This window comes from Cyclospora cayetanensis, unplaced genomic scaffold (assembly GCF_002999335.1).
Source record: "Cyclospora cayetanensis isolate NF1_C8 unplaced genomic scaffold, CcayRef3 CcayRef3_contig_124, whole genome shotgun sequence".
In the NCBI taxonomy this organism is placed as follows: Eukaryota; Apicomplexa; class Conoidasida; order Eucoccidiorida; family Eimeriidae; genus Cyclospora; species Cyclospora cayetanensis.
In genome coordinates, this window is record NW_020312064.1 from 36,429 (window position 1) to 59,437 (window position 23,009).

Genomic DNA, 23,009 nt, shown 5'->3' on the forward strand with positions numbered 1-23,009 from the left:
GCTACTTAGAGAGTGAATGCTTTCGGGCGGCTTCTGGCCGCCAAGGACCCTTTTCGGTACTACCGGAGTCCATTGCAGGAAGAAGTGCTTCGGCTGCTGGCGGGGCTGAGTGCAGCGTCCGAGAGCTATTGTGGTCCTTCCGTTCCCTAGAGTATGCTCATTGGTGACTATAAATAGAGCTCTTCATGCATTGGACGTAAGTGCCACTTCAGCTACAAGCAGCTCCCTGCAAAATTTTTTGTCATTCCAGACTTTGTTGGAGTTGCATGCTGATGTTCCATAGCTGATCATAGCATGGGAATTGAGCTAGACTATGGGCAGGGTTGAAATAAAGGAAGAAAGCGTCCCTCCCCACAAATTTCCGGTCGCACAGCTTTTTGTCTAGCCACGATGCAGAGCATGCACCTACACTAACCACATTTGGCGTTTAAGATCCCTGATAGATTATTGTCATGCACTGCCTCCAGTTCTTTGGACATTAGTACTTCCAGCGCGCCTTGAACTGCGAGGCAAGGAGCCATAGGCGCTATTGCAGTGTTTTTTTACTAGGGGAGCCCTGGGGGGCGAGGGCAGGGAAAAAGGCCAGCTTTACATGAAAGGACACTCAACATTGTTTTATTAGGAATTTAATGGCTCAGGGATAATTGGCTTCTTACGCGACTCCAGATGAAGGGTTGCACCAAATGAGCATCAGAACGCGCGACTGTATTGTTAGTTTGCTGCAGTAGGGTAGAGAATGGATGCAGCCCTTTGAGGGTATGAAATTGCTTTCTGTGAAGTTGTTTTTAAGGTTTCCGAGCCATAGCTCTCTTCTCAAAGCCAAAAGAGACCTCAAAAGGCACAAATTACCCCATTCTCTGCTCACTTCGTGCAGCATTAAATTCCTATGTACAGCATTCAAGTAGGCCTAGACTAGCATCCGGCTGTCTTACTAAGAAGGTGGTCGCATTTCGTTGCCTTCAGCACTATCCTGTAATACCTATCCCGTAGGTTGTCGCACATGAGCAGAGGAGGCACTTGGCTACTGTGAAATGAATTTTTGATGACCTGATGAAGGTTTCCAGCCCCAGGCTCCAAGTTTAATGGTAACACCCAACCTTTTAAATTTTGTTCTAGTTTTTCGGATTTAATGCCTAACGTAAATAATTATCAGGTGACAAATTCCTTCTTTCCCTGCCGCATGCATGCCTCTGGCGGGCAGCCCTGGTGGTTCGTTGACTATATTCAGAGTAACTCCCTTTGGCAGGAGAAAGCACGCATCTTCGAACATTAGCTGCGAGACTTTTCGAACTTATGAGCAACATCCTCAACGGTTTCACACTCCATACTTCACACTTAGAAGGCTTCAATTTTGAAACGGTTTACTAGCGGAAGTGGGATAGGCTCATCTTTTTCTTTCCAAGGGTCATACCCCTTCAGACGCTTTAAAACTAATTATATGCATCTAAGCTAACACATTCCGTCAAAAATTCAAGGTTTGTAGCTTTATGATATGAAAATACTGGTCACCAGTGTTAATTTCGTAGTTCAATGCAACAGCAACCGCAGAAGCCACAGCTGGTTCGGAAATGGCTCCCACGGGTGTCTTCCCAGGCGGAGCCCTGTGACCCCATTAGGATGCCCCCTCAAGACCTGGCACTGATGCAGCAGTTAGTACGGCTTCAACAAGAGAACACAAGCCTGAGGGGGTATGCAGAGAGGGTGACGAAAGAACTAAGGAGCGCCCGCCTCTCACAAGCTGTAACTGCCGCGGCTGCTGCCGTATGCGGGAATGATACAGCAAGATGCTCTGCTGTAGCTTCAGATTTACAACAACAGGCGGAGGGGCTGCCTTTGCCCCCATGGTGTCTGAATATGCAGCTAGTTAGCCCCCTTCTTGCAGCATACGACGAACGGATACTAGAGCTCCAAGAAGAGGCAAAATCGAAAGAAAAAATCATAGAAAATTTTAGTGCGAAAGTGATGGCGGTTACAACAGAAAACGAACAGCTGGCAGAAGAGCTTCGCAGCAAAACAGCTAGGCTTCAGCAACTGTTTGAGGCTGAGGCTGGCAGCACCGCAGGCACTGGCGCACTTGGCTCGGTCAGTGCGGGAAAACCATATAGCTCCCTTTTACAAGAGAAGAATGAGCTAGAAGAGCTTTACAGTTTGACTTCAGAACAAAGTGAGGTATTATTAAGCCAGAACCACTTACTCAAATGCCATGTGGAACAAAGTGAAGCTGCACTAGAGGAGATGCGCACGGTAATGGCGGAGACAGAGAGGCGGGCTGCAGCGGTTGCAGCCAGAGAAGAGAAGCTAGCAAAGCAGGAAGACACAGTGGCGGAACAGGCACTGCAGTTGCGGGAAGCAGTCGAAAGAAACAATGAATTATCCAAGCGGCTTGCTCTAGCCGAAAAGGATGTACAGCGGCTGTCTGCCGAATTAGCAACGGCGCTACAGCAGCAGGAGTCTCAGCTTCAAGAACTGCAGCAAGAACGTGCCGCTGCAGCTGCGGCCGCTGCGCTGCAACAAGAGCATGAAGGGCTTAAGAAACAGGTGGAGTCGGCAGCCAGGGAGACAGTTGCAGCAAAAGAGGTAGCGGACTACCTCGAGCAGAGACTAGCTACACAGGCCCATGACGCCGAAGAGGCAAGGAAACAATCAGAAAGTATCACACAGCAGCTTCACGCTGCTGTTGTGGAAAAGGAGCGAGCAGTAGCCAGTGCATCTTTGCTTCAGCAGCATCTAGATCAGTTAAGGGGGCAGCATGAAACGGAGCTACGGCTTTTGCGTGCTGCTCAAGGGGACACTCTAGAAAGACGGGCCTTGCAAGCAGAGGAGCTTGCAGAGAGACTACGACAACAGCTTGAGGCACTCCAAAAGTCCCACGGCGAGGCGATAGTAAAGTTAGAAGCAGCAGAAAGGAGGACAGCAGCAGCAGCTGCTGAAGCAAAACAGGCTCGAACCGAGCTTGCTGCTTCTACAAAGCACCACCAAACGTTAGAGCAACACCGTCAGCAGGCGCAAGCTGCTGCTGAGTCCGAAGTAGCTCGGCTTAAAGAGGTGCTCACTACACAGGGTAAGGATGCTGCAGCAAAATCAGCTGCACTTGCTGCTTCCAAAAAACAGCTGGAAGACAGCCTTGCAGCAGCAGAGTCGGCACGACTTACCTTGCAGCAGCAACAAGTGTTGTTGAATCAAAGGTGCGAGCAACTACAGGAGACGTGCAACACGCAACAGCAGCAGATTGCAGAAGTTACGGCAAAACTAGCGACTGCAGAAGCGGAAGGTGACGCAGCAAAACGCAGGGCGGAACGAGAGACGGCGGAGGTTAAGAGGCGTTGTGATAGCCTGACTGCCTTGGCAGAGGCAAAAGCAGCACGAATACAGGAGGCAGCAGACAGGAGACAGATAGCTGCGGCACAGAGACTGCTAGAGGAGCAGCAACAAAGGGAGCGGCTAGGCAAGGAATATGAGTACCAGAAACAGCGCTTACAACAGCAGCTAGCGAAAGCAGCTACAGCCAATGCAGCTCTCAGACGGAAAATAAATGAGGTTTTGCATGGTCTTGATATGGCGCTACCCCCTGTATCTGTTTTAGATGACGAAGAGGAATCTGATGTGACTCCTTAGATTCAGGTTACCTCATCTTTTGTTTTTATGCGGAAGTGACTGGAAAAGCCAGCCACTCCTGTGAGCATCATTGGCCAAAATGTTCATTGGTCATGCTGAATAATGGTACCCGGCACGACGGTTTCTGCCAAGTCGCAAGGTGCAATGCTATCCTTTGAGCTCGAAGGCCCCTGTACAGGCTTCTGACATTTGATAGAAGCAAGTATTGCTTATTCAGATGCTGCTTAGACCTGTCCGCATTCAGATTAGCACCTTTTTTTCCAGGTACACTGAAGCCTCACAACAGGCGAAGGTACTTGTCAAACTGTAGCAACCTTTTCAGCACCTAGCAACTATGCACGTGTACTCAATGAATCTGCATGCAAGTATGACTGCCCCTTACCACTGTGAGACCTCCGGAATTCTTCATGGCGTCCGTGGGCATGCATTTGCTTTAATCTACATAAGAAAGCTGCCCTTAGCCATATCCTTTTTATTCCTGAAAGGCCTTGTCTGTCTCTTCTGTCTTTGGAGAGCTGGCAGCAGCCACTACCATCTTTATCAGCCGAGATTGGCAACCTTTCCTGCGTTAGCAATGCTCCATCACATCACGCGAAGTTCTCTAGGCTGAGTCCTGCAATTACCTAGACCATGAGCGTACTTAAATATCTCTTTTCTGAGAGTGGCCTTTTATTAAACAAATTCCAACCACACCGTGATGGTTGGCAAGCGAAGCAATAGTCTTTTACCGGCTTTACCACCCACAGAGTGCTCTCTGGGTGTCTGTGAAGAATTTCAGGATCGCGACCGTTCTCTAAGAACCAGACTAGAATGCTTCCATACTAATGAACTGATTTTTATAAACATGTAGGGCCCAATCGTGCAGGGCAGCCCTGTTGGGGGGAGCCCGCGGAGGGGCAGGACGCTGCTGCCGGAAACTTGACGGCTGGATAGATAGCCATGAATGCTCAATTTATACACGTGGGTGCGCTTCGTAAAGTTAGCATTGGCAGTTCTACGTGCTATTGACCAACCCGAAATTCTAGCTAGACATACAAAGCATAATCAAGTGTAGTGTACAGCAGGTACCCAAGCAAAAAATACCCGAGGGCACAATTCACTCGTCACTTATCAGCCCAAAGGCACAAAAGCCTATTCCATAAGTCTGTAATTCGCATGTGAAATCTCCTTAGGCCTGAAGTACTCGGGTACCTGACTTCTATGTCGTGAAATTCTATATTTCGCCGTGCGCAAGCGTGGCAACTAACGCTGAAGCATGTGGGGCCGAATGGACACAGCTGCAATGCTGCAAAAGCTAGAGTGTCTCCGCCTCCGTAGAAGCCCCTCACGTCATAGTGCTATGCCATATGCATATATTCAAAAGGTTTGAAGTGCAAGTGCAAAACGCGCACTTCCCACGCTGAACGGCTGTCAGCTTCGGTCAGCTAGTACTGCCCAATCGCTATTCATCACGCAACTGCGATTAGAGCCAAAGACTGTTAAATAGAGGAATCATTCAGCCGAAAAAAAGAATGCATCTGTGCGCGAACACACCCAACAACCAAATACGTGCGCTCTGTCGCGCTACTGTGGGGAAAGCGCTTTAGCAAACACCCAGGAAGATGAGGCTGCAGCCCGACAGAGCCAAAGGGAACATGGAAGAATTTGCCAGGCATGTCTGGTATTTGGGATATATGGAGTTTGTAGAGGCCGATCCTGAAAGGTGTACAGTCATGATCAGCCCACGAAACACAGTGGACGGCAACTGGTTCACAAGAGTCAAAGCATTACTTCACAATGTCTCATGAAACGTCTGGGTCTCTATTTATAAGCTCTCTCGCAAGAATATCATAGTTTAACAGTCCTCCATCCGTGATCGCGTCAGGTACCTATAAGCAAAATAGAATTTCCTTCCGACTCTCTCAGATCCCAGGAGTCTTGTGAATCTTGCCATCCATATTTAGAGGGGAAAGCTATTAATTAGACGACAAATTGAGCTGTCTTTGTGCTAATGTTTTAGCCAGGAGCCCCTATAAAAAGGAAAACCAAAGAGCTGGTTCGTGCATATCTACGCGTTACCTTCATTGCCCACTCGATGAACTTGTCGGCCTCGTCATCGGTCAGAGGCTCCCCCATTTGCTGCAATATAAATCTTAGCTCTGCAGCGCTGATCCTTCCAAGTGCATCGCCATCAAATACCCGAAAGCATTCCAACAATCTTTCTTCCTTTATTGGATCCACAAAAAATGGCGACTCGCAGATCTGCAAAAAAGTATGGAGGCCTATTTTGTCCTTTTTCTCGGGATCAAACTCGTCGAGAATCCTTTTAAGAGTTGCATCAGAGGGTGACTGTCCCACCGAACGGAAGAGCTTCACAAACTCCCTTAGCGACGCACAGTAACAATGCGTCATCGAACTGAGAGAAATCGCTTTACATATAAAATTGGACACATATATGTGGAACTCTCGTCCCCCACGTGGCCAGAGACCTGTGCTGGTAAGATGCATGTGCTAAATACATTGCAGTGCCAGAGGGGATTGATGTCAACGGACTTGTGGGTTATGTATCCATCCCCATCTACGTCGAATATACCAAAAGCAGTCTTAAAGCAGCTTGCTTGGGTCTGCGTTATTTTGTACACGACTCCGTCTATTTCTGTCATTGCCTATGAGGGGGATGGGTTTCCACGCAGGCCGGCAGGTCCTTGGGACACCCGAGTTTCTACGAAGTGCCGCAGTTGTGCTGTGACGGGTAGCCTGAGAAGCTGAGTAAATAGGAAGCATCAGTCCACATATGGCATCTTACCTAATAACCGTTCCTGCTCTGTCTGCTCCTTTTATGCCCCCCTCGATGACAATTACGTTCGCTCAGCTTGGCTTCTGTTAGGTACTATATGGCACAAACAGGATTCCCCCATTTGTCCATGGTTTAGCAAGGCCGACAGGTAAGAAATCTTGGCCACATTCAGCATTAATTTCAGCATAAGTGCTCACTGTGGTCTCCAAGAACATATATTCGTGGGCACTTCAGAACATTGGACCCTTGAGGGGTAACCTCCGAATTAATGATATAATTGTATTACCTAGAGGCTAAAAATCCTCATATTTAGACTTCTTATTATTATATGTTTTTTTCACTGCGTTTTACTCCTCACAGAAACGCTTTTTGTGACTCGTTGGCTGGGCTGTTGGGCCTGCCCTTTGCGGCGAGTTTATGTGCCAAGCAGAGTGTGAAACGCTCCAGCTACATGATGCTTATAATGAGTTGGGGCTTTAGGTCTGTGAGATAGGGTCCAGCGTCAAAGCAGCGACTGAAATCCCTGGTTTACTGTCAGCCTGGCCGTGAGATAATTGCCAGCAGTGCGCCAGGGGGCAGCAGCACTAGCGGGCCACAGCATGAAGTTGGTGTAAACACATGAACTATTCTGGCGTTTAACTTCTTTTATTCTTTTGTTTTGCCCTCATCTCGCACCTTCTTTGGATAAGCCCGAGCAAAAGCAGCAGTGTAATTTCTTCCTTTCGCCGCGTGCCCCCGGCAAAGGCTAGCAGTAACTGTTGTTGCAACTCTAATTCGGCTAGCAGCGTACAATTCTTTGTTGTATGCAGCAGGATTCTTTTCACTTACAGTCTCGGTGCTGTGGCCGCAGTGCTGCATCATCGGTGGCCCATGCCGTGCGGTGGGGGCGTAGACTCAGAAGCTAAAGGTGCGAAGACGCCACCAGTTCCCTCGAAAATATGTGGGGCAGGATAGTGAACAGCGTCAGCAATGCCCTAGACTTTAATCAGGCCACGTTAAGTGGCTGCATTGATATCATCTGCGTGCGGAACCCGCACACGGGTGAGTTACACTCCACCCCTTTTCATGTTCGCTTCGGCAAAGCCAAGCTGCTCCGCTCTAGGGAGAAGATAGTCTCAGTAGCGGTGAATAACAAGGCCACTGCCTTAGTGATGAAATTGGGGGCAGCGGGGGAGGCATATTTCATGCAAGAAGTTGAAGATGATATTGGAGTTACAGAAGAAGAATTGGCAAGTCCCCTCTGCTCACCTCTGCATTCACCTCGCCGCGGCCTCGCTATTCAGTCAGATGCCTCGCTGCCACCCGTTTCTCAGGATACCTCATCCCACCCACCTGCTCACCCAGGACAGGGTGCTAGTCTCTCTACTGCTGCTACAGCGGTTCTAGCAGAACCCCGCAAGGCAACCGACCGCGCGACAAAGTTGTGTGCAGACAGTGGTAACGAACGGGTACTTCAGTCCTCCGGCACAGAAAGTGCACTTCATTCCTCTGGCAGCGAAGGCAGCGTTTTGAAGGAGGCCCCGCGTGCTTCCCTCCCACCTGACGCTTCCTCTACCTGGAGGTCAGCGTGGGGCACAGCTGCAAGATATGAAGGCACAACAGTTGGAGTGAGTGAGACGACTCCTGCTGCTTCTTACCCGGATGGCGAGAATCGTGGAGAAGGCCGAGGAGATGAAAGTCGCGCTGCGGTTCAGTTTTCGCTCTGCGGCCACGTTTTGTTTGGCACAGCAGACGAAGCTCAACACGATGCTGACGTTTTTAAGGCTAACTTAGTTACTTGGGAAGCTCTGGACGAGAATCCCGGCCTCTGGTATCACCCGTCTTTAGTGGCGTGCTTTGAACGGACTCCTCCCTATTACCCCGCAAAAGTCGCTCTGCCCCTGTTGGCTAGCTGGTTGCTGTTTAACCGCCCGCTATCCCTTTACAGTGTTAAGAAGCTTATGACAGCAGAAATCACTTACACCGACAGAGACGGTACAGGGTGGGCCCCCTGGCAAATGGATAGCATGGGTAGCGGCGCAGGACTGTTACGGCCAAGGCCTGAGCCACTGAGCTCTTCAGACTTCACTCGGAGTAGCCCCCACAAAGACCAGCTTCAAGGTTAGGCTAGCAAAAGCTGTTGAAAATTAAGGGATGTCTGATAGACCACGTCGACGAGCTTTGCATCATGCTGCGCATTCTGTACTCTCACCATTTACCCTTTTAAGCCCTCTCTGAAAGCATTTCTTGGTTTCTGATTTTCTTAGTGCTCCGGCCCCACCTAGTCGCTCACTGTTTGCTTATGCTTCCTCTAAGGCGCAACATTTAGCAGCGGCGTCAACAGCGACAGCGAATCCCCAGCATTCGCCTCTAACACGGAGCCTTGCAGCGGCAAGAGGTTGAGGCGTTCTCTTAGGCCCACACCACAGCAACTGGTGAATCAGGCCCTAAGCACTTACTTTCTTGCTTCAGATGGATTGGCTCGAAAGAACTCTTTGGTATGTAATCTTGTGCTGCTCGTGTCGGCGTTTTGTGCGCAGGAGTCGCTTGATCTAAAGCCGGGGGCAAACAGCGTATGCTTCACTGTCAGATCCTCCCTCCAGGGTGAAAAGAGTGTGTGTGGAACAATATATCTGTGGTCAACAGACATCAAGATCGTAGTCTCGGATGTAGACGGCACCATCACAAGGTAGGCGTTGTTGATATATCTGCAGTTGCTCGGGCGAGCCGTCCGTGAGTGCGGAAGATAAATTTGTGGTAGTGCTCTGCTACTGTTGCTATTTCATCTGCATTTGATATTCTTGGTTCTCTGTTGTTGCTGTTCTCTCTGTCGCTGCTGCTAAGCCCGATTGATGGCAACGCAACGTTTATTGCGTTTTCACTGCACTTGCAGATCTGATGTACTCGGGCAGTTGATGCCAATAGTTGGGAGAGACTGGTCTCACACAGGCGTAGCCGAGCTTTTTACAAAGATAAAAAGGAGCGGCTATTTGATTCTGTATCTGACAGCTCGGGCTATCGGTCAGGCAGATGCCACCCGCGATTATCTATTCGGGCTTACACAGAAGGAGCGAGACAAGCTTCCAGGTGAGAGCTGTTGATGCTGCATTGTAAACTTTGCGATAATGTATATGGAAGAAGATGAAATTATCTGGTGTATGCTCTAGCTCGTGAAGGTTTGAGAAGGTCATATTAGAGAAATGCATCAAAGGCCGCTGCTAGCTGTGGCATTGGCCAGGACTGTTGTGTCTTTGCTGCAGACGGACCATTGATACTCAGTCCCGACCGGCTTTTCCCCTCCTTCCGCCGTGAAGTGATCGATCGAAAGCCCTACATTTTCAAGATTGCAGCCCTCAGAGACATTCGGAGTCTTTTTCCCGCCAACAGAAATCCCTTTTACGCAGGTTTTGGGAACAGAGAGTCGGTAGGTTCTTGTCAACAAAGAAGCGGGAATATGCGCTCCAGTGGCTCACGGTCACTCCAGTTTATCTTTAGGTGCTGGGTAGGAGGGGTTACGGTTGTGCCGTTGACTTTGGGGATTCATTACGAGAGACTTCATTTAGGCTTTTTCTTGGAAGGATTGAGGTATGAGAGTTTTGCTGACCTCAGGATCACAGGGCGTATATTCATGTGGGTATCCCCGAGGCCAAGATCTTCATCATTGACACGGCTGGTGTTATCCACCACATCAGCAACTCCACTTACGCCCGGACGTAGGTTGCTTCAATGTGTTATAGCTTTCCACAAAACCAATATATGCGCGTTTTGTATTGATTACCTGTTTGGTTACAGTGGCCGCTTCTTTGTGGCTGTTGCTGTTTATCTCCTATTGGATATTCTGGCATTGCTGCTGAGAGAAGCCACTGTTTTTTAATGCAATACCACTCTCTACTGTGATTGTGGATTCTGCAGCTACGAAACAATGAGCGAGATAGCGGAGCACATGTTTCCACCTGTAAAGAATTCTCCGATTGCACAGGGACAGACGACTCAAGAGCTCGAGGAAAGGGAAGAGGAAGAGGTCAGGCAGCGCAAACGGCTGCAGTATACACTGCATGTAGACAAGCAAGACGATAATTGGGTCTCTCCTACAGCTGTTTGTTGTAGCGGCTGCAACGACGAGCCTCATCAAATCGTTCTGTAGCAACAATGCAGTAGTAACGATATATCATTGCCGTTCACCTTGCGTGAATACACTCAGTACTACCTCATTGGGTTGGAGATGCACCTGAATCCAGCAGAATATTTGAAGGCATTGTCTGCGCGAGCTAGCTGTAGGATGGATGATGGTTATCTCCAGTGGGCCATAAGGCGTTGTGGTGCTTCTCATTTGCTCCGCTAATGAGGCAGACTTCAGAGGCTTTTTCTCTCCATTTAGTTCTTTTCTAAGCTGTTGGAGAGCCCTCCGTTTTCCCGCCATTGAGGCCTTGACGTGAGGAGAAAAAGACGGGGTAGCTTGTTGTGTGTTACTATGGATATATCCATTGTTTGAAGTTTTCTAGTGGTAATGCACCTGCCTTCAGGCAAATCCATTCACCTGCTCACTGCCTCACTGCTGGCCCTTTGTGCTGTTAAGCTGGGTGGGATTGATGCTCCTGTCTCTTCTTTTGGCAGCAACGGGCAGAGTGGCGTCTCGGTTTTCCAGTGAGGCAGTAGGATTCGGCTGGTGTGGATATTTTTGTTTGGGGGGGAAGAAAGCGTCCTCTTCTCTACCGGCGAAGCTGCTACCGAAGCGCGCTTTCAACTGCGAAGCTTTTATTTTCAGTGCACTTCTTTACTGTGATTACATCGAGCCAGTATATGATGATTTCTTTCTCTACTCTGTTGCTTGGCTGTCTTGGCGGCTAGGGCTTTTAGGAGTTAAAGTGCAGAGCAGAGGCGCAAGGGTGTCCAAATTCCCAAGCACAACGGTGCTGCTCACCTGAAAAAGACTCGTTAGAGCCTGCCTGCCTCACCCCGCCGGCAGATTTCCACCGGCAGGGTTTTCAGCAGCAACACAGAGCTATTAAGTATGTAGAAGCTGCAGTAGCAGCAGTCACGATTCAGTCATTATCAAGGTGGCATGTTGCTTTGATAGGATGAGGGTGTTTGGCTTTAGTCATTTCGGAGACTGGCGCTGCCTGTATGAGGGTCTTCGCCGTTAACTGGAGGCATGAGGTCGAAGCCTCCAATGCACCAGACCCCGGAGCCCGTTAAAGCAAATTAGAGGGCGGGCATGGCGTTGAGGCCTGGGCATGAAAGCCAAAGCCGTCGGGATGTACATATTTTCTGCACAAGTGCGCACGGGGTGTAGCCATGCTGAACAATGTTTCATGCGGTTGTGACTATGGACTACTGCGGAGACATCATGTGCATTTCAATTATCTGCTGTGCAATGCTTGGATATACGGAAGGAGGTTAAGGATGAAATTTGTGGCTTGGGGTCATTTCCCACTTTCCGGGCTGGGCCTCATACTTGATCTAGAGGTTTCCCTCCTCTGTATTAGCTAGAATTAGATTTGGCAATCATCTGTGTGTGGCACGTGTTTACAGTTCAACGCCTTCAATTACTGGTCTATGAACTTCGAACCGCAAAGCGAGTCAGGTGACAGTGAAGCAAACAGCGCGGACGAGGGTGAGCACGCTAGCGCATCCGTTGCAGCGGCCACAACTACAAGCGTAATAATACCGGGCGAGGTCCCCAGTCCTCGGGTTTTATCGACCCCGCAACAGCAGGTGCTGCGGAGCTCAACAGGACGGCCCCTGGCACTTAATTACTACTTCGGACTGGATCGTACAGGTGGCGCTCACACCCCTTCACTACCTTCCCCACTCACTGCTGTGCCTGCGGTTTTAGCCGCCACCTCCGGTGCTGTAGGGGAGAGCAGATGCTCTTTGGAAGGCAACGGTGATAATTTTGGCAGGCACAGCCACAGTAGTAGTAGTAGCAGCGGCTGCTGCAGCAACCGCTGCTACTACTCAAGCGAACCTCGACTGCAGTCCCGTATGTCAGGAGTTGCCACCTCGCAGCAGCATGACTATCTCCGCCGCTCGGCCTCGGAGGGTACCGATCTGTCCGCACTAGACTGCCATCAACAAGCGCACAACGGTCTCACAGTGCAAGCACAGCAGCAACAACTCTCGGCTGCGGCGCCGAGCATGCTGCTGCTGCCGTCTGTTGTATCTCTTCCCGGCTTTGAGCTAGGGCCCCTGGCCTTTCGAAGGCCTCATGATGCAGCCGGTACATCTGATATGCCGGTTAGCAACTTGATGGGGCAAGAAGCAGCTGGCCCCGCTACACAGAACAGTACCCAGCGTAAGGCTATGGTTGCTAATGGTAGCCTTGAAGAAAGTTTGCAGGCGAGCGAGAGCCCAGAAGCTGCGCTGGATACGTCTTCAGGCTCTTTGTGTGAGAACAGATGCTATGATATTCCCACAGCAGCAGATCCGTGTCTTGGTGCGCATCCCTTGATTCCCTCTACGGCGGTTACTGCAGTAACAGATGAACCCCAGCTTGTTGAAGCACCTAGAGCAGCAGCAGCCTCAAACACTAGGGGAAGTGAAGCTGCCGCTGCAGTTGATACTTGCAACTCCGTGAACACCTCCAGGCTGCCTGTGCGTGAAGTGCACGACACACGCACAGATACAGGCAACAAGCTTTGCAGAATCAGCAGTCACTCGCTTATCCCGCCTCCGAGACTTTCAGCTGAACCGAAAAGCGTGTCTCCTCAGCAGGATGGTCTCACAATCAAGGGCGAAGGCGCTTCCGTACTTTCGCCGCCTGCAAGAACTAGTGCATCAATGGGAGCATCTGTATGTGACAATACAGCAGGTGAAGGACAGCCACAGGAAACAGCTATTTCTGAGTTCTCTAGGCCGTCGACCAACGGCATTCTGGCCCCCAGTAATTTGACAAGCATCAATAACCGGATAGTGCCCACTGCTGCAACTGCTCTCGCTCCCTGTAGCTCTAATGCACGTCTGTGGCTTCCACGGAGTACACGTGAAATTCGTGAGTGCAGTAGTACTAGCGTGATGTTTATGGCGCTAGCACAGGATACACCGCGATTTAGACGAAAATGTCCTAATGCAGTTGATTCAACGGATTCGGTTAGCTCGGCCTTTGCAGCAGTCGCAGCAACAGCTAAACCTGGGGTCGATGCAACACGAGTAGTTGCTGGGATTCGTGCATCCAAGGTGGAAAGCACCGAGGGTCTCGGCTCATACAGCTCATTTGAATCAGCAGACATCCAAGCCAGCCGTTGTGATTCCTTTGCTTCTGCCACAAGCCGTTCCCGCACTGACGACGAAACCCATCTGCATCACCATCGGCATCATCACAGACGGCATCGAGAGCAGCTGGCAGAGTACCACCAGCAAGCAGAGGAACATCGCACTGCAAAGTTTAAAATGCTGCACGGCATGTCATACGAGGCCGTCTGTTCAGAGGGCCCCGCACTAACATCTGATATACCAGCTCCCGACACTGCACCGGGTGGCTCTAGTTTGAGCTGAAAGGGGCTGATAAGCATCCTTCGTGACTAAATTTCACTACTGGTGTGTTCGGATTATGCCACCACGGCGAAGTGCGCATTGTGCAGGGTAAGTTTATTTTGTTTTTTTCGTTTGCCAGAGTGTTGGCAACAGCGTATTTGTGGCTACGCTAATGATGTGATGAACAGCGCTGGCAGTGTTGTTTGGATGCGAAGCGGTGACCTAAGTGCTCAATGGTTGTCGCATGGCGTGTGCGGCTACAAGAACGCAAGCGCGATGAAGATGACCGCTCTTTTTGCATGCTTTAGGTTGCCTGCTTCGACCGTCGCTAGCTTAAGGAATTGTGATACATGGATTTATAAAACGATGGTGGCACTAGCGGAGAAAATTGATTTGTGTTTCATTCCGTTAGGCCTTCGGACTGCACGGGCTTAATACTGTGCTGTTTCTATAGAGGTTAGTATATAAGGTGCAGTGTACAGATCCTGCTGTTTTTTTCTGAGCCTCCCCTGGCCTGCTGCCTTTACAATTATGTAGTTATACAGGGGGGCCAAGTCGCATCAACGATGATGGACCTAAACGATGACAACGGAGTTGTTTTGTTTTGAAGCTCGCACACATTTTTTCGTATGGTAGGTTCTACTCGCTGCTGTGATTCCAATGCGCCTTCGCGAGGGAACAGCTTCCCCACTTAGCAAATTTTAGGACAGGATGCGGTACTCTAATTTTCTTAGGACTGTTTAAAAATAAATCCTAGAGACGTTCCACTAGGTTGAGGGACTGGATGCATGTTGTCTTGTTCCCGACGCCTTCGCATTTATTTATGCGTGTGGGTACACCCTTACCCATACCAGTCTAGGAGCTCTGAAGGTCAGTTGCATCAGTGCGCAGGGCGAAACAGAAAAATTACTTTTGCAGGCTATCTGCAGTACCATAGTGGTGCTCATCTGAAAATTCTACAGCACTATATCCTTATCTCTTCCTGTTGTTTCGACCTCGAAGCGGTGGCCAGAATAAACCACTAGCGAACTCGGAGGTCCATGGGCTCCCCGTTGCAGAGAGTGGCGCGCCAGGTGTTTCAGGGCCCCCACTCCCTTGAGATCTTGCGTGTAGCAGTCGAAGCTCGTCAAAATGTCTGCACCTCATTGCATGACCAGACCGCGGGCTTTAGGGAATTGTTCAGGTGGAAGCGAGTCGTCTGCAGGGAAATCAAGAAGCGGATATAAGCGGCTCAGCTCACATGGCCAGCCCAAATGTGCAGTGTCCAATAATTCTGACAGCCAGTTTAGAATTCACCGGCCACCACAGAGAATGCAGACTTGTGTTGCATTCTAGGCAAGACAATGAAGCACTTCTTGCTTCTGTGTTCAACACCTTTCTCTGACGGGCTGGCACAGCATGTGCGCCAGGGTAGGACGGATACCTAGAACATTCGGTAGGCAGTTGAACCCAAGACGATTGGGTTGAAGCTTGTTGCTCGCACGCTGGCCCATGACCTGCATATGCCAGATGGTTCCCCCCACGCAAGGCTCTTGCCATAGCGATTGAGGTACGAGGAGTCTCTTAGAGAATCTAAGAATTTCACGAGGGTCTGTGCGTACCTCAGCAGCTGAGCTGTGAGTGCAGCCAGGATATTCCTGAAAGTAGTGTTTTTCAACGTACGTCAAGGCATTGTCCAGCACTTCGCCTGCACTGAAGTCAAAAATATATGAAAGCGTGCTGTACAAGCTGACTAGGACATGCTACACCAGAGGCAAAAACCACGTAAAGTTCTGCCAAAAAGCGACAATTTACAATTTATTAATACATTGCTTCAAATCATCATAGGGCCCATTTGTTTTCCGAAGAATCGATCCATCTGGGGAGCGGTCAGTGTGCCTTACCGGGCACTTGAAGAGCAACTTTCGGCTGCCGAGAACGATTCTCCCCCAAAGGAAAATGAGGCTTCTATGATGGGATCGGCTCGCATTCTGATCATACAGCGCAATGCAAATTTGCGTCGGTGTTATGTGAATGGGCGAATCAGCACGACGAAATGTGCCTCTAGACAGCAAATTGTTTAATTTCTGTCAAATCGAAAATATCACAGCACCTTTGTTGGACCCGATCGACGGTACTTATGCCTCTCCATGGAAATGTACCAGATCATGCGTGTAGCTGAGCTATGGCCCGTCTGATCAAAGCCTTTCCAGGTGGTAGATGGGTATACCTACCGCATGGAGGCTCCGTGCGTATTGTTGCCGCTTTCCCTTGTAGGGCGCCGTCTGTTCGACATCACTAAGGAGGCGGCTCTCTGTATCATCCTGATTGAGCAGTTTATAGGCAAAACACGATCTTCATATTCCCGAGCTACGAATTTGGAGGATGCATCCTTTTCATTTGCCTCCTTCAATGATAAAAAGCCTACTAAGTGATTTCACACAATTCCACTAAAATCACTAGTGTGGCACATACTTGTGCTTCGCCCCATGTAACATGCTGAGGAAGTGCTGCACAAAATGTGCCGCTTCACAAGCAGCCTGGATTTAGAAGCACTGTCCAGAGGAAGACTGCGTGTGGTGTATGTGACTTTGAATGACTGCGCTACCTACATTCCCTTGCCTGCCAAATCGGAGTGAGGGATAACCCATTCACCCTGAGCCTCATCCCATGAAGCAAGTGAGCGGATTCTCTGAGGGCATGCAAAAATATATTCCAGGGTGTTGTCAGCAAGAGAACGCCGTACAACGCTATCAAATACTAGACGATTTGCCGGTAATTAGTTTTAAGACCCACTTTTACTTCCTCAGGAGGTATAAATCTATCTATGATGGATTGCTGAAGCCTGATTTCGAGTTGCGTCGAGCGGATGTCGTGCAGCAGGGACTCGCGCTCCGCTTGAAACTCCTTCTGCAGGTCCTCGATATCATCTACAGCCTCCTTATATCGCCAGCAGAGCTGCTGCACTTTGCTGGACAAATTGTGAAGCTCTTTGTCCTTAGAGGTTACGAGGCTTTCAAGCAGCAACGTGGCCTCTTGCCCTTGGTCCCTTTCTCTTCGCAGCTGCTCCTCTGCATCCAAAAGTCAGTCCAGACTCCAATATAGTCCAATATCTATACTTTTGAACCTCGTGCAACTTCTGCCTTTTCAAGAGCTGCATCGCTCCCTTGAGCTGTAAACTTTAAAAACAATGAAGGCATTAATACGCAGGATAGTCATACCCATTTTCTTTTGTTCCTCCAACCGTAGTTGAGTTTTCTTTAGCTCCCGTTGCTGCTGTTTAGCTCGGGATATTTCCGTGTTGCCACGAAGAAGCTGTGCCTCCATTTCCGTTAATCTGGCCGTCAGCTCGGCTTGGCGCTGCGTAGCGCAGTGTAAGTAAATGGTCTTCCCTCTGCATGCTGTGGATGAACAATTTACTTTGCAGACACCCCTACCCGCAACCCTGTTACTTCTCTAAAGCTTTACTGAGGCAGTCCTTAAGATAATATATTGATCGGTTATTTGATGTGTCACCGTTTTCATCATTTTGTCTAGGTGTGCAGGGGGCCCCAGCTATACGTGAGCTGCACCTGTTTATACAAAGCAGTCTCCATTTCTTGGGCCTTCAAATCCTCTTCAGCCTTTCTTCGAGCCAGCTCTATTGCCTGCGGAAGGCGTACACTAAGTATGTGTCCCCAAATTGCAGGAGGCAGAAAACATCAAATAAGACAGTCCCTGCATCTTTTCTGTGAGCTGCTGTTCGCTCTTGGTAACCTGACTGCCAAGTTATTTGCCGCATTATGCTACAAAAACTACGCTTGCGGAAATGCACGTTTCGCTCTGCCTCAAATGATGCGCGGAGTTGCTGCTGCTGTTGCAAGTTTTCTTCTTCAAGTCTTCGCTTTTCCTCTTTCGAGACATCAACAATTTTTATTTTTTCTACGACCTTTTCGACCATCATTGGCTTTTCCTTTATCACTTCCTTTTCAATTATTATGGGCTTTTCAACGACGATTTCCGTAGGCTTTTCGTGTGAATTTTTCACTGCTAGAAGCCGGGCTTCTGTCAACACAACCCACAGATGCACAACACGGAGACACATCTCTTGTGATGCGAAAGTCAAGCAGTCTGGGTGATTGGGAGAAATCGTGAACAGTTTTTAATTAGGGCAAAGCAAGTCAAAGCGACCTTAATTGTGTAGCCGTTTTCTCTAACTCTGCAAACGATGAGCGATACAAATTGATACCGTATTATTTTAAACGTTTTCTGTAAATTGGACTATTAGCAGATCCACGCACGCTCCGCTGCATGTAGCTGCTGCTTCAGCCATGCTATTTCCTCTTTAAAAGCCAGAATCATTGCCTGTTTTGGGTTCTCGTTGACGTGTGGTGCATTCTTGATGTGCTTTGTTCGCTGGGCGTAGCGAAGAGTACTGAGCGTCTCGTCATAGTGTGTGCAAGCGGGGCCGACGTTTGCAACCATAGTGGTCCTAGTATTTCCCCCGAGAGAAGCCTGGGTCATTCAACATAATCATATAATCAAAGATGAGACAGTGAAGCAACGAGAACTGGCAAACAGAAAAAGCAATTTTAGTGGTCTATGTGTGATATGGGCAAACAGTCTCACAACTGTGAAATACTGAACCCCAGCAAACTTCAAGCTGTCATCACAGTCAGTGACTTTTCAGAACATTCGGTTTGCCTATTGATACCCCTAATGCACTTTGCAGCCAATGAACCAGGACCATTAATTAATGAGAACAGAGACACTGGCGTGAAAATTGGGACGTTGATGCGCTTGGAGTTTAGAGTGTAGGGTCTAGAATAAAGTTGCTACACCTGCAGAATACGCGTAAGCTTTGAATCTCGGTAAGGTATAAACGGGGAATTTTCTGCCAAGGCAGAAATGACATTTCCGAGGGCGCTTAGTGACAGATTTATCTTTCTGGCTTCACGGAACCGTTCCCCAGTAGAGCCCGCTTTTGCTTGCCTGTAGAACAAGCATTCAAATAGTCTGCTGCCCTTGGTTTGCCACCCGAGGCCTACAATCCTGGTATAAGACACTGATGTTTGATTATATCTGAGTACATGAAGCCATGTAACGGTCATTTGTACCTCTCTGAGCCCGCTAAGTCCACAAGGTTCAACTTGCCCATGCGCACCCGCCCATCTTTGTCTGCGCTCTCAACTTCCATAATGAAGATGGAGTGTGACCTGTTGATAGTTGGAAAATGTGTCAACAGCCCAAGAAGTCCTAAAATTCTTCAACTAGAAGGCGGAGCAGCTTGTTTTGGAGTATGCAGGACCCGGCAACTACGGCCCTGTGCAGGGGAGGGTATACAGCAGTGAATTAATGAGTACGGGTCCTTTACTGCATGGTATTGCGAGGATACTGCTACAGCAAAAACATGTGTCGACGGAAGGTGTGACTTGGATGGGCTCACCTGCTCGAAGCGGCGTTCATTTGCGTGGCCCCGACTTTCCGGTTTTGCTGCCCCGTCGCCTATGAGTTTCATATGAAAAACGTAAGTGCAATACATGATATTGATGCATGCACCTGAAACGGGGGCAACCAGGCCTTCGCACTGGCATTATGGGCACACATGAGTTCAACCTGTAGCGTTATGAGGTTCTGCCAACACACACTACACAAAAGCAACTAAACTATTGATCAAAGAAAACGTATCACAAGTTGGAGGGAGGGCAGGCGAAGCAGTCGAGGGCTAGTATCAAACGCTGACTAACAAAGTTCAGTCATCCCGTGGATTATTGCCTCGTTGGACCCAGTTTGAAGCACATCCTTGTATCGCTATACCAGCATGCTCCCAGTTATTCGACCAGCACATTTACAAAAGTCAAAACAGGACGTTTTCTCACCAGAAGTTTTGTCAGTTCTTCGGCTGATTTCACAGTAAAGGTGGTTAGGCCCTCTGCGAATACGCCGCAGTCTGGGCTGTCCCTGAGGATCAGCTTTGCCGTGGGCGTTTTAGAGAGCAAGTCTCTCGCCTGCATTCAGACGAATGGTCGGTTGTGTGCTGGTTGCATACCTTGAAAGGCTTGCTCTACTCTATCTGCATACGCCTGACCCCTCTTCCTTCCACAAGTTCAGTCTTATACTCATGTTCTCTCTAGATGACAAACTAGGTGGTAGCGTGGCTTGTCACCTCTTCGTTGTAAAGCTCCAAAAACGAGGCTCGCACCAAAAATGTCTGGACCAGAGAGCATCGAGATATGAATGCCGAAAAATTAGTTTGCTTGACCAGCAGCGGCGTGGTGAGAACTGCACCTTGCAACTACAATGGAGGTGCCACAGTGATCACGCATGAAGGAAGAAAGGGAGAGAAAAGTGCTCTTTCCTTGTCAGAAGCACAGTCAATAGTGCTGAAAATGTGCTCGAAGGCGCGAGGAATGATTCCTTGCAACTCTCGGTCTCCCCCAATCATTGTGAATGTTTTCCCGGTGCCTGTCTGTCCGTAAGCAAAAACAGTACCTAGGAAGGAAAGCACGCATCCATGTAAATTACGCCAGATAGTTCTGTTAGTCGATTTGGTTTTCTCCGGTGTGTCAGAGGGTGCTTGCCCTGTGAATGTTGCTACTGATATCTGTGCTGGATTGATACTTTGCTTTGTCAGGCTCACCATGCAGTCACTAGCGTACCACGAAGCAAGATATATGCCATCCTACAAAGCTATAAATGGGTCGTAGCTATTAGGACCTCAAAGGCACGCACTAATGTAATCAGGCATCAAGAAACCAGGTCAATTATAGGACCTGGGGCACAAAAGCGTGCAGCGGTGATAAGTGCTCGGTGATCCACCATTTCTGACCGTTGTATCCTTCTGTTACGCTTTCGACTATTCCAAATGCTGCATCGTCGTAAACATCGTCCTGCGAGACCCTGATTCAACAAGCAGTGTAAGGCTGTGAAACAGAGTTTGTGAGCCATAAAATTTGCTTTGAAAGGTGTCATTATGGGTCAATGTGGCAACGCGTTTGACCATATTTCAGCAGCGAGAAGCTATTACTCTCCATTAGCAGAATTATCACGATGAGTGGGGAAGATGCGTGCCGGGAAACTCTTTGCCCCCATCTGGCAAGTAAGTGTAACAACTCCGGCAAGTGCAGTTAGAACTCGAATGCGGAGTAGCCTACGATGCATCGTATACAGCGTCAAAGGTGAAGTGCTTCGTGGGGCCTTTCGGTTTCTGGAGGCAGACAGACGCGTTTTTGCTATTCACCATCACGACACATTGGCAACCTTCGGCAGTTTCCGACTCAGAAAGTGGACGGCAGCTGCGAGCGAAAAAGTCATCCAGATCTTGTTAAGGTCACTGTGACAGTCCTTCACTACCCCTTCTCTTTGCATGCATTTTGTGCTGTATTTAGCATTGAAGCAGCTTTCAGCTTGTCCGCCAAAGTGTATTTTCGGGGAGTTTTGATGACCTCAATGATTTTCGGTTGAGAAAGCCCAATCCAATAAACTAGCATACATAGTCTTGTTTGAATGTGTCTTAGTGTGACAGAAGTATGCTGAATTCTTCGGTAGCGTCCCCTGTTATTTCAATCGTTTCCAAGTTCCAATACCGTGAACTTGGGCGCCGCAGTGATGTAGTAACCATGCATTTACTAGGGAAGGCACAAACTATCAGTAAGCAAATAGCTAACGTAAGTGTGGCATTATCTGACTACCTAATTAAAGTTTCAACGGTACCGGTAAATGCCGAATATCTCGAGATCGTTCTGCCCCTATGCTCAGCAAGCGACTAAAAAGTAGTCTCCAATACTGTTGTGGGAAGGGAAGACACATCACCGCAGTACTCTATCAAAAAACGCAAAAACTGTCCTTACCGAATTATAACTCTCACGCGTTCTGATGTTGGCCCATCAGCCGTCTCGGGCGGCTCAGCCGTAACAGGTGCTTCCATTTTGGTGTAGGACAGCTGAGTTACAGGGATTTCAGATAGTCGAGGGAATATTTGAGATTTCAAGGTATGAGGATTTGTGCTTGGACTTGCACTCGATGCAAAGCTCGTCCCTGTGGTCCAGGCAACCGAATGAACTTGCTGCAGAAGCACCCCGCTAAATCCGACTCTTCATGAAGCATGAAGAAACCGAACAGGTAGCTGCGACATTAATATCAAAAGTATGGCTTTTCTTTCTCTTTGCTGCTATTAGTTTACTACTGCTCCTCAAAAAAATTAATATTGGGGCCCAGCCCTGCGGGGTGGGCTTCTGCAGCCAGTGCATGACTAGGCTGTAACTTCTGCTTTGCTTCCTTTTTACCTAAAAGTAAATGGGCACTAATTAGTATTAAATGCAAGGCAGTGGAACTTAGGGCTTAGCTGAGGAGGCTGCTGTAAAACGCTGTGTTGTGGTGCCAATCGATGCCAACCTGGGACGAAATCTCAAAGGGGGGGTACTAGAATGAGCGCAAGCTCTTCACCCATTGGCACGTGATTTTCTGGGCTAGATTACATAGCTGTATATGCATTTGGAGATTTTGTATCGACAAGTGCAGCAGGAAACACTATTATGGTGGAAGGACCGGGAGCTTCCTTACTCCCCAAATTTGGGGAGCCCGACGCCGAGCCTCCTCAAGCAGATTGGTCGACACGATTATCGGGACTAGCAGCAGGAAGAGGACTAGGGGAAGCCTCACTTCAAGGAGCGGAGTCATTTGCTTCTGTCAACATCACAACAACGGAGACGCAGGCGGCGTCCGAAACGATGGAGGCAGAAGGGTCCCCCAGGCAGAGAGTTGCATCTCCAACCAGCGCCACCATCCCTAGATTGCAGGGAAGGCAAACATGGAGACCGAAGGGTCAGGGGCGCAGCTTCGGTCGGCTTTGTAAGGGAACTGCGGCTGCCGGAGGTTGCAGAGGAGATGGAGATCCCTCTACAGCAGCAGCAGCAAAAAAAAAATGGGCACAGGAGCAGCAGATGAAGGAGAAGCAGAGGGAGGCGAGGGAGCTGGAGCGCCAAGCGCGCTCTGTTAAGGAAAGGATCAGAATCCAGAGGCGCAAGCAGCGCGAGGCCAGGAGGCAGCAGAAGAAGGAAAACGAAATGAAGAGCGCCAGAGTACAAGTCATCAAGGATACAACAAAAATTAGAAAGTGGAATAAGCAGGCAAGGAAACAACTGGTCAAAATGTCTCCTGAAATGATTCGGCAGCTGTACGGAGTGCAGCTCTAGGGGATGCTAAAAAA

The 23,009-nt window shown here is 49.1% G+C and overlaps 2 protein-coding genes and 1 pseudogene across 2 annotated transcripts; 2 read left to right on the plus strand and 1 right to left on the minus strand.

Annotated features, from left to right (window-relative positions):
* Positions 1–1,617: 1,617 nt before the first annotated feature.
* LOC34619975 (uncharacterized abhydrolase domain-containing protein DDB_G0269086) lies at positions 1,618–3,615 on the plus strand. Its single transcript, XM_026336377.1, has one exon. The coding sequence runs from the start codon at positions 1,618–1,620 to the stop codon at positions 3,613–3,615; it is 1,998 nt and encodes a 665-aa protein (XP_026192162.1).
* Positions 3,616–5,396: 1,781 nt separating this feature from the next.
* Positions 5,397–6,257, minus strand: LOC34619976 (annotated as a pseudogene).
* A 1,072-nt stretch (positions 6,258–7,329) lies between these two features.
* LOC34619977 lies at positions 7,330–22,995 on the plus strand. The gene is made up of 10 exons (XM_026336379.1): positions 7,330–8,491; positions 8,687–8,805; positions 8,911–9,059; positions 9,264–9,457; positions 9,631–9,794; positions 9,980–10,083; positions 10,283–10,391; positions 11,903–12,257; positions 12,327–13,665; positions 22,731–22,995. Exons 1-10 carry the CDS (start codon positions 7,330–7,332, stop codon positions 22,993–22,995), a joined length of 3,960 nt encoding a protein of 1,319 aa, XP_026192164.1.
* Positions 22,996–23,009: the final 14 nt, after the last annotated feature.

Excerpts from the sequence above, each read along its gene's own strand:
- LOC34619975 (XM_026336377.1), top strand. The coding sequence starts at position 1,618 with ATGCCCCCTCAAGACCTGGCACTGATGCAGCAGTTAGTACGGCTTCAA.
- LOC34619977 (XM_026336379.1), top strand. The coding sequence starts at position 7,330 with ATGTGGGGCAGGATAGTGAACAGCGTCAGCAATGCCCTAGACTTTAAT. Across the intron at positions 8,492-8,686 it reads CCACAAAGACCAGCTTCAAG|GCGCAACATTTAGCAGCGGC; the intron begins GTTAGGCTAGCA and ends GCTTCCTCTAAG. Across the intron at positions 9,458-9,630 it reads GGAGCGAGACAAGCTTCCAG|ACGGACCATTGATACTCAGT; the intron begins GTGAGAGCTGTT and ends TCTTTGCTGCAG.